The sequence below is a fragment of the Penaeus monodon genome, chromosome 11 (genome assembly GCF_015228065.2).
Source record: "Penaeus monodon isolate SGIC_2016 chromosome 11, NSTDA_Pmon_1, whole genome shotgun sequence".
NCBI lineage: Eukaryota > Metazoa > Arthropoda > Malacostraca > Decapoda > Penaeidae > Penaeus > Penaeus monodon.
Genome location: NC_051396.1, coordinates 9,654,061 through 9,664,823, shown reverse-complemented (window position 1 = coordinate 9,664,823; position 10,763 = coordinate 9,654,061). Strand labels below are relative to the sequence as shown.

Genomic DNA, 10,763 nt, shown 5'->3' with positions numbered 1-10,763 from the left:
TTGCTAACAGCAGGAATTGATACGGTAGTTACTTGAATGTTAATTCATTATTATTTTTTTTTTTTTCCTTTATAATACCATTTACCAGAGGCATTCTAGTTAGTTGATTGTAGCAAGAAGTCCTAGTATGGATTTGTGTTATATTTCCCAACTTTGACATCTTTTTCCATATTCCTTTTTTCTGTATCATTGTATGCATTGTATGCTGTCATCGAGTGTAAAGGCATTCTCATTCCATGCAAACAGTATATAATATATATATATATATATATATATATATATATATATATATATATATATATATATATATATAATTATTTTTAATTTAATTTAATATTTTTCCCCCCATAAACTCTATTTAAGCAAAATGGTGTGAGGCAGTTTAAGAAGATTCTTGAGTTCCTTGAATTGCCACTCCTATTTTCTTTTTTACCTTAAAAAAGTTTTTCCATTGAAAAGTATTTACTGTTCTTTTTCCTCTTTCTTTGTTGAAATTTACAGACGGCCATGACTGTGGCCTTTACTCTAGTAAAACTAGCCCAGAACCCAGAGAAGCAAGCCAAGCTCCACGATGAACTAGATGCTGTACTTGGGGATAGACAGGAGCTGCTGACTCCCCAGCATATGGGCGACCTGAAATATACAAAGGCCTGTGTCAAGGAAACTCTACGGTAAATGTTTTTTTCTTGGTAATTGATCTTGTACAACTTTCTACTTTGTAGGTTAACTATAATGAATGAATGGAAAGATAATATGAACATATAAAGAAAAGACTGCAAAAAACAGACTGTACTGTAGATGTAGTATTTATTTTATAGAATCAGACAATTATTTTGTGAATTTACATCAGGATTTTTAATTTTTCAATTTTGTTATTTTTCCCCTTCTGTCAGCATTTGAGAATACAAGTAGGCAAAACATTTCTGATTTTTAAAATATGCATTTCAGGACTAATTCACCTGCAATCTTGACCATGAGAAAGCTGTATAAAGATACTGTACTAGGTGGTTATATTGTGCCAAAGGGGGTAAGTGTTTGCAAATAAGCCCTAAGAACTGCAAATGTTCCAGCCTTTCTGTTTCCCTATTCACAGAAAAAGTCTGTGCATTTAAGTTTGTTTTATCTGGATATACTGTATAAGTAGTAAAAACAGTGATATACCAGGCAATAACTCCATGATATGCAATGCATTCTGCAAAGGGTGTCATTGCAGCACCAGTCAGTCAAGATTAAATGGTTATAGAAAAAAAATATGGAGGCTATAAGTAAACTGGTCCCAAGTGAAAACATTATTGAACATACTACAATAACAACTATTAACTGACTGCACAACCACCTCTTGAAGATTATGCAAAAACTCTGGTTTGAGGGAATCTCAAGTATTTCAGTTAAGCTTTTCATTTCTTTAATTTAGAGGTGTCAGCTTTATGCAGTTTAGCATTCAATGTAGTCTATAGGTGACAGGTCAGAAGAGTTGCTTGGCCAGTCAGGAATCCACTGTATTGCAAATATCCAAGCCACTCTTTGATAAGCTTTGCACCAAGAGGAGGTGCTCCGTCCTGTGCAGAATCTCCTGTCCAGTTTTCTCAAGTGTTCATTAAGGAGATAATAAGTTTCTATAGTAACAGTCTACCTCTGTGGAAGGATAACTAACTATGCAGTAGAACCATACCCAAAAGTATCCCTGTAATTGTTCCACTATTTCTTATACAGATTGTAAATACTTAGTTAATTAATATGGAGCAGTTACTTTTTCACTTCAAGGTACTTTGATCATGTCAGTCTGGTGTCATTTCTCACTTGTATGTTCTTTATACTTAGTTCTCATTCAAGAAAGTATCACATGCACCTGGAATAAATACACATGGAATGGGTAACAAAACACACTTATGTTCCACCATTTTAATAATATAATTATATATAAATTAAAATTCACTGTTTACACTGACACAAATCCTTGAGGTTATTACTGAATGAGAAAGTGATGTTTTAAAGCCTTGATGGCTGCCATAGTTTTCAACCAGATTGTGTGAATTTAAGATCACTCACTTGAAATGTCAGTTCATCTGTCCATATTACCTTCTTGCATATTTATAAAGAATTCAATAAACTGATGTGATGCAAAAGTAATTGATCACAAGTGCCAACACATGTCAAATTAACCTCCCAGGAGATGATGAGTAATGCATGGCAATCTTTGTTCCTAGAGAAAGATACAGAAAAATGCAGTAATTAGATAATATATTATTCCACTTGTTTGATAGGGCCTCCACTTTGCAAAGGGTGATGTTACTACTCAGTATGGCTGCAGTGTCACTTGTGGCTTCTTATGGTATGTAGTAGGGGGGGAATGTGAGGGAAGAAGAGATGGGGGTTTGGCTGAATGAAAGATGATGCCATATAGTACTATAGTTGCTGTTCACTCACTGTATTCCATTCATGAGAAGAAAACACCAGTGAGGAAAGCCTCCAAGAGGAATGTGGTTTTGGAGGTGATATCATGGATATGTCTGGAAGAATCTTGCCAAAGAGTAACTTTATTTGGATATATTAGTAGACAATACATATGATTAATTGCTAATGAAAAAATTGTGGAAAAAACAACCAGTTTTTGACAGGCCTAGTATGATTGTGTCGAATCATGTACATTATGATGAAATCCATGATTCTGGTGAATAGTATTATAGAGGTTGATAGATGTAGATAGTTTAATTAATGTTTTATATTTTCCCATATAGATATATATTAATCATAGAACTGTATTTGCTCTTTAGTAAAAAAAAAATTATATAGTTTCTGTGCTCTAAGATCTGTATCAGGCAGAATATTTAATAATATTTTTCATCAAGGTGAATTCTTTTCACAGATGATCATTACAATACTATTTTTCTAAATATATGTTTATATAGAGAGGGAGATAGAGGTAGACCACATCCATGCTTATTCAATAAATAATCCAAGTATCCCCTTCATTTTCCAGTTCACTGTGAACGTCATGCTGAACATTGCGGGGACACAGGATGAGCACTTTCCGAGAGCCGCAGAATACCAGCCTGAACGCTGGCTGCGTCATCACCCCCTGGGCCCTATAAATCACTATGCTTCTATACCTTTCAGCACAGGTCTCCGGAATTGTGTAGGACGCAGGTTATCTGAGCAAGAGTCTTACACTGTTGTTGCTAGAGTAAGTCCTGGTTTAATGCTGTTTTGCCAGCTAGAAATTATTCATTTTCAAGTTAAATTAAGATCTATTTTTCATATTTTAATTATAGCCTGTCACAAGCAAGAACTAATAGAGTTTTTATTGAAAATTTCACAAATTCACCTTATTTTCAGTTGCTTCACAAGTACCGGTTGGAGTGGCATTACGGAGACCTTGATCCCATCATGAGCATTGTGGTGACGCCTGATAAACCTCTTAAGCTGAAAATGATCGAAAGGAAGTGAGGCTTGACAAACCTATGCAGCTGACATTGTCCGAATGGAAATGAACCCTTCACGAGACTCCTTTGTTACTTAATCTTTTCTTACTACAGATGAATATAATATTAGTTACCTGGGTCAATTTAGGATGAATGAGATTTGATATCAATACACTTTAGGTAGTGAAAAATGAAATACATGGTATTTTAAAACTCCTTCATGAAAGATTGGCCGATGTTCTGATTTAATTTTAAATGTTTTTTAATAATTTCATGGTGTTTAATCACTGTTCATTAATTGTTCCATTGTGGTATTGTTATATTTTTAATAAATGTTTTTACTGCAATTGTCTCTATATTACACTGAATATTGAATGAATGATGGTGCTCTTATGTAGTGTATTGTACATTAAATTGATTAAAAGTTACCACTCTCTATTAAAATTCCATTACCAGGCTTTACTTTTCTTGACAAACATTGTAATTACAGTTTTATAATGTCTCACAAGGGGAATAGCTGGTACTTAAGAGTTAGAATTAAAGATTAAATTCTCTATTAATTAAGACTTTTGTGCTTTTGTAGCCACAAGGTTACAAAAGAAGAAAAACATGTGTCTCAAACACAGAGAAATTATCATCTGGTAATATGTACTAATGTGCCATTCTACTTCTTCAAAGATAGTTAGCATGATGAGTTACTATAAAAATTTTGTACTGGTTAAGTAGCCTCGGAAAATGAAGTATTGCATAATTATGGTACAAGATAGTACTTTTTTTTTTATAAAGCAGGTATTATTTTGATTTTGTATATAAGTAATGCCTGTACTTTTGTATTTTTCCTTTTCCCTTACTTTCAAAAACTGACTTAAGATCTGATATACTTGGCATTCTAGTATATAATAGTTTTTTAACAAAATATAATTTGGTTTCAGAAAATCTAAAAAGGTTCCAGTCTGTGAGTAGGGGATAAGTAGTAATGAGTGGTATAGCGGGCAATGACCGTAATTTTCTAATTGTCAGGAATTGTTTTGATAAAGTGGGGGGTATGAAGTTCCAATGATCTTAGGAAGAAGGGGCTTGCCATATTGTTACACAGGGGTGAATAGTGAGCATAGTAAGCAATCAGACAAATAAACAGTTGAGGTGGTGCTCATTTTCCCTTGGGCCTATAAATAATTTCCAAGCATCTACCAACAGAAAATAACTATGTGGTAATGACAAATTTTACAAGACCATAAAATAGGGCATAATCTAGAATGACATTTTCACATTCTATAAAGTAAACAAAGATTTGGGATAGGGAACTGATTTAGCCTCTTGGGGTATTTGAGGGAGGGAGGCCTCTACATATGTATCCCCCAATCCCTTGTTTCTTGTTGCTGTGGGGGCTTAGGAGGCAGAGACTGAGGCCTAATGTAGGGATCACCCCTGCCTTGGACCTCAGCCCTTGCCTTATCCTATTTTCAATGTCTTTTCTTCCTCTTCCCCCCTATTCCCTAGCTTCTTGTTGTCATAGGGGGGTTTAGGAGACAGGCTGGGGCCCAATGTAGTGGATCACCCCCATCTTGGACCTGAGCCCTTGTCTCAATTAATTTTGCATGGTCTTTTCTTCTCCCCCTTTCCATTCCTTCTCTTCTTCATCATCCCATTCTTCTGTCCACTTCCTAAGGTGTGAGAGCTGTGCTGAAAGGATGAAAGGCTTTGTGCCAGTCATGAGCAGCCCCTGGGAGGATGTGCACGGTATTCCCTTGGTTAACCCTTTCCCGACGAATGGCATGTACGTATATGCCATGGCATGCCTGGACCATCTGCCGGTGGCATGTACGTACATGCAATGATGTATGTATGGCCAGGCCAGGAGTTTTTTTTTTGTTACAATTACGGCAAAGTATTATTTTTTTGCTACTGAAAATGTGATTAAGTAGTTTTTAACACTCTCATTTTTCCTATACTATGCATTTCATAAAGGCTTCGTGGGCTTCCGAGGTTAGCGTAAAAAAAAATTACGTCGGTAATCGACTGCATTGGCCAGAGATATGATATAGTATTCACAAAGTGATGATGTAAAGCCACGTGAAAATACTGATATGTATTATTATTATTATTATTATTATTATTATTATTATTATTATTAAAAAAAAAACAAAAAAAAAAAACACTAAACATAAAATTATTTCTATATGGAAGTGATAATATAAACCTGTTGAAACTAAAGTTATCTTATAAAATAACTTGGGAAAAAAAAAAAATAAATAAATAAAAAAGTAAAAAAAAAACTATGGTTTCAACTCCATGACACCACACACTGCTTATTTTATTCAGACTATAGAGCGAATAATGATCAACTATGGAGTCTATGTAACAACAAAAAATATCCTTTAGTCTTGATTTATCAGGAAATATGGCAAATAGAGACCTTAGAAAATAATATTGAAAATACAACATAGGCTCTTAGTATTATGAAGAAAAGGCAAGGGATGCTGGTATTGGGCATGAGTGGTCGCGCATGCTAGGGTGACGATATAAGCCCCCGGCAGCGAGGCCCAGGCCACTATGAATACTACCAGTCGGGAAAGGGTTAAATGCCTAGCTCCTAACCCTCATGGTGACCCTGAGGAGGTAGACTGTTTCCTCTCCCCATTTATTTCACGCTCGCCATGGCCAATAATAAAGATGTTTCGCTCTTATTAGGGGAATTAAGGCATGCCCCTTCATCAACTAGCCTATTTAAATTTGATTTCATTAGTTTCCCAACCCCTGCCTCTTTGACCATGGCTCCAACTAATACTAATACCCCCTCCGCGATGTTTACTGAATTATCTACCCAGGTCATTACTCATCCTATAGAATACACCCCTTTCTCTCTCCCAACATCTTCTACTGCACAGTTGTCTTCGTTCTCTACCTGCACTCCTCTTATTACTACACTTCATCCTTATTGTTCTCCTCCCAACAGTACAACCGCTCTCCATACACCCCATCTTCCTCCTACTCTTGTCCTTCTACTACTTCCACCTCTACAAACATTTTGAGTACCTTTTTTGGCCCAGCCAAATGAGATCAATTCTTTGTGATTCCCCCTACAGCCACATATTCTGATAATACCCTTCTCTTCCAACAATGTCTCCAAAAACAGGTAGGCAAAGTTTCCTTTCACAGTCATTCTGATCATTCACACCTTGTCACAGTTACATCTGAGTCCCAAGTTCATGCACTATCTACCCTGACTGACCTCACTGGCAAACCTATTCCTGCCCAACCTCCCTCCTTCCTTAAAACTTTTACCAGAACTGTTTCCATCTCTCTGACTGACTGTCCTGCCTAAGACAAGGACTGGTCAGCCTTTGAAAATGACTTGCTCATATGCCTCATCAACTATGATCCCAGAGGCCAATGTAAGTCCTTCACCATTATTGCCAAGATTAGTTTCCATAGACATGACCTCCCCCATGAAGTTTATATTGGTGGAGTGTACTGCCCTGTCCAACCATATTGAACCCTTCCTTGTCGAATATGAGATAGCAGTCCTCAGATTCAAACTAGGCTTCACTCTATGTGATGTCAGACAAGAAGTATGCCAACGAGGTTTTTCTCATTCTACCTATTCCAAAACTGAACTTTGCTCTGCTCCCTTCCCATCTTCTCAAGAAGTCTCAGCATCTCCCCCAATATCTCTTCCCTCTACCCTAAACCAACCTATCTCTACTACCTCTCTCCCACAGTCAAATTCCATTTCCAGTCTAAATCCGGATACTCCAATTTCTACCACTCCCCCTCCTACCTATCACACCAGACATTCTAAACGTTCCACTCCCTCTTCTCCTACACACACCTCTTCCTCTGCTCCTTGGACATCTATTCCCTTTTCTCTTCCACATAAGAAAACCTTCATTTTTCTGACCTCCCCACGCAACTCCCCTCCAGAAACTCTTGAAGATATCCAAAAGTTCATAAACATGACTCAAGAGAATGATCTATTCCCTCATCCACCCTCTAATCCCTCTATTTGCTCTACAAAGTACCTGCTGATATCCATCCTCCTCCTCAAGTTCCCCTTATCCTCTTCTGTTCACTTGTCCAAATTGTTAACTCCTATTTAAGTCTTTTGTCACATTGCTTTTACATAATGCTGTGTCAGCTTTGATGTCTAGTACATTTATTTGTTTTGACCATTAACCATTTTGGAAATCCACAAACAATGCCTTACTGAACCAAAAAATACACCACTATACACCACTAATGACCCTAGATGTTGATGCTGCAGAAAGATTTCAATAAATAAATTACATATGTATATATAGGCCTCTAGAGATAGAAAAAAAAAAAATTATCTACCCATCTCTCTCTTTGTCTATTCTATAAAAAAAATTTAATGCTTCACAAAGCACTATTCCGAATCAATAACATATCAAATGTTATTTGTAGCCTAAATGATGGATCATTGTCTACCAATGGGTCACTTCTAGTAACAAGTAATAATTCCTGACATTATTTATGGCAGCTTTAAAGCATAAACTGCAAATAACAAAGCCTCTGCTGATAGTACTTGGGGTATAATGGATATTCCAAACAGTAACAGTAATAGTTTTGGTATGAATGAAGTATATAATAAAAATAAATAAATAAAAATAAAGGAAAGTTAGAACACAAAATTTATAAAAACAAAAGGGCATCCCATTCTATTTGATGAGCTATGGATGTATAAAGACGATACTGGCCTTAAGCTCCTGCTTCATTTAAGACAACTTTATAATGAACTGAGAAAAGCATGTGTAAAATTCTATTTCCATTAAGTTGTACCAATAATATACAGCAACTGTGTCTCTAGTGGCCAGTCCCTCTTGCTGCTTCATGCATTAATCCTTTTTCAGCAGTAAAGTAGTCATCAAACTTTGCCTTTCACTTGTTGACAACAGCCATGCATTTAACAGAATGACTCACTGCATGAAAGAATATAAAAGTCACTGCTTCCAAATATCTTTATTCTCATAAAAAAGTGCCTGAAATGCAGGTACTATATACAGGTACATTAAACTCTAACCTTATATTGCTGTATTATCATAAGCTTTATAAACATAAATTATTTAAACATTTTATGCTTTTGAAGGAATTGACTTAAATTATTACATACATTTCAGACTACAGTGAAATAACCTTTAAAACTGCTTTTGTGACCATAACCTTAGTACTGATTCTTTAAAACTCATCTGGAAAGTAATTAGAAGGAAGTCCTGTCACTTGTAATACTGCAAATGCCAATATATTTGCAACAGCTGTAAAATAATATGCACTTATGTCACAGTACATAGGATATATTCTTATATAATGTACTGTGTGATGCTGATCTGTATATCAAAATCATTATTTATTTTGTGGTTCTTGTGAAAAATATATCTAATTTCTTCCATTCTCATGATCTTATATTATTAGTTTTCTTGAAAATAACAATGAAGATATTTACAATGAAGCTATCCATGGTATAACCTTGCTACTCAATACCTTACAATCTACAGGAATATAACAGGCAGTGCTGGTTGATATTGTATAGTAAGGAAATATTGACACCAAACAGCCAGTCATATTCAACCAGAAATAATTGAACAACTGAATTAATGATCATAAAAAAAGTCACCACAAATGTAATGCATTTATAACATAAAATTCTTAATAAATCTTTCATCATAAAAAATAAATGATAAATAAACAAATGACATTTCATTTACCAACAAACACACAGTATCTTTCATACTGTGACTTAAATAATCATTAATATGCACAAACAGTAGTTATGATGACTATAGTTTCACATCACACAAAATCATCATCCTTTCTAAATATCTTGCTTCTTACAGCAGTCATCAAAATACAGCAAGAAACCAAATCATGGGAATACACACAAAAAAAAGGAACATATTTGAACACTGTTTTGCAAGAATGCAAATGCTACTTATGTATATGTGTATATATGTGTTGTGTGTGTGTGTGTGTGTGTGTGTGTGTGCGTGTGCGTGTGCGTGTGCGTGTGCGTGTGCGTGTGCGTGTGCGTGTGCGTGTGCGTGTGCGTGTGCGTGTGTGTGTGTGTGTGTGTACATATATATATATATATATATATATATATATATATATATATATATATTATGTATGTATGTATATATATATTATATATATTATATATGTATAATATGTATACATATTATATATATGTATATATATGTATATATATGCATATATATATATATATATATATATATATATATATATATATATATATATATATATATATAATACACACCACACACACACACATATACATGCATACATACATACACATTCACACACAAAAACACACATATATAAAGGGTCTTCAATGTTCCTACGTACACTATTGTGTTAAAAACCTTTAAAGTTTACATGGACGGACTCTTGGCCAAATTAAAACTATAACGTAAAGTAATCAAACAGTAACTGTGTGTGTGTGTGTGTGTGTGTGTGTGTGTGTGTGTGTGTGTGTGTGTGTGTGTGTGTGTGTGTGTGTGTGTGTGTGTGTGTTTGTGTGTGCGCACATGTGCAAGTGTGTGTGTGTGTGTGTGTGTGTGTGTGTGTGTGTGTGTGTGTGTGTGTGCGTGTGTGTGTGCATGCATGTGTACTGTGCGCAAGTGTTTATGTGATCGTGCATGAAGGCACATGTGTGTGTATGTACATATATAAGAAGGGAAATGAGAGGTCTTGTAGATCTGGTACAAAGTTTAAATAAATATCACACAAAAAAAATTATATTGAGGGTAGGTATTTACATCCTAAAAATCAAAATACATGAAGGTACGGACAACATTAGTACTCTTGTTAAGTGGTTTTGTACAAATCTAAGATGCAAAGTTTACACACTAAAAATATATCCATACTTATCTGAAGTTATTTCTTTCTGAGGTATAGTCCAAGCAGTACTTCTTTTTTTTTTCTGTTTCTTTCTTAACATTTTGTAACAAACTATTTTCTTTAAAACAAGGAAAAATTTGCACAATAATAAGGAATCTCTCCAAAAGCCATTTCACTCCTGATTTCTTTCTCTCCCTGGGCTCTAACACTGCAATCAGTCTGTGGAAAACTAATCCTTTGACCAATATATGCAATAATCAGCAACACTTTACTACAGGAGAGGTTTATTAAAAGGAATACAGGCAGAGGACTAACTATGTCTGTAGACTTTGAATTTAGTCAATGAAATACAACCACACTATCAATAACCATTAAAAGACACATCACAATGTTGCAATATTTGTACACCTATAAAAATTCTGTTATTTTCCTTGAAATTTTGATTACCCTTATGAGATGGTTGTA

The 10,763-nt window shown here is 35.0% G+C and overlaps 1 protein-coding gene across 4 annotated transcripts in view; it reads left to right on the top strand.

The window, feature by feature from the left end:
• Positions 1-3,769, top strand: part of LOC119578725 (probable cytochrome P450 12a4, mitochondrial) — a 15,167-nt gene extending 11,398 nt beyond the window's left edge. For all 4 annotated transcript variants that reach the window (XM_037926331.1, XM_037926330.1, XM_037926332.1 and 1 more), the window contains exons 7-11: positions 1-24; positions 502-671; positions 949-1,027; positions 2,981-3,184; positions 3,337-3,769. The exon at positions 1-24 is cut by the window's left edge and continues 142 nt beyond it. In XM_037926331.1, coding sequence (XP_037782259.1) covers positions 1-24; positions 502-671; positions 949-1,027; positions 2,981-3,184; positions 3,337-3,447 — 588 coding nt within the window. In that variant the 3' untranslated portion in view covers positions 3,448-3,769. The remainder of the gene's footprint in view (positions 25-501; positions 672-948; positions 1,028-2,980; positions 3,185-3,336) is intronic.
• Positions 3,770-10,763: the final 6,994 nt, after the last annotated feature.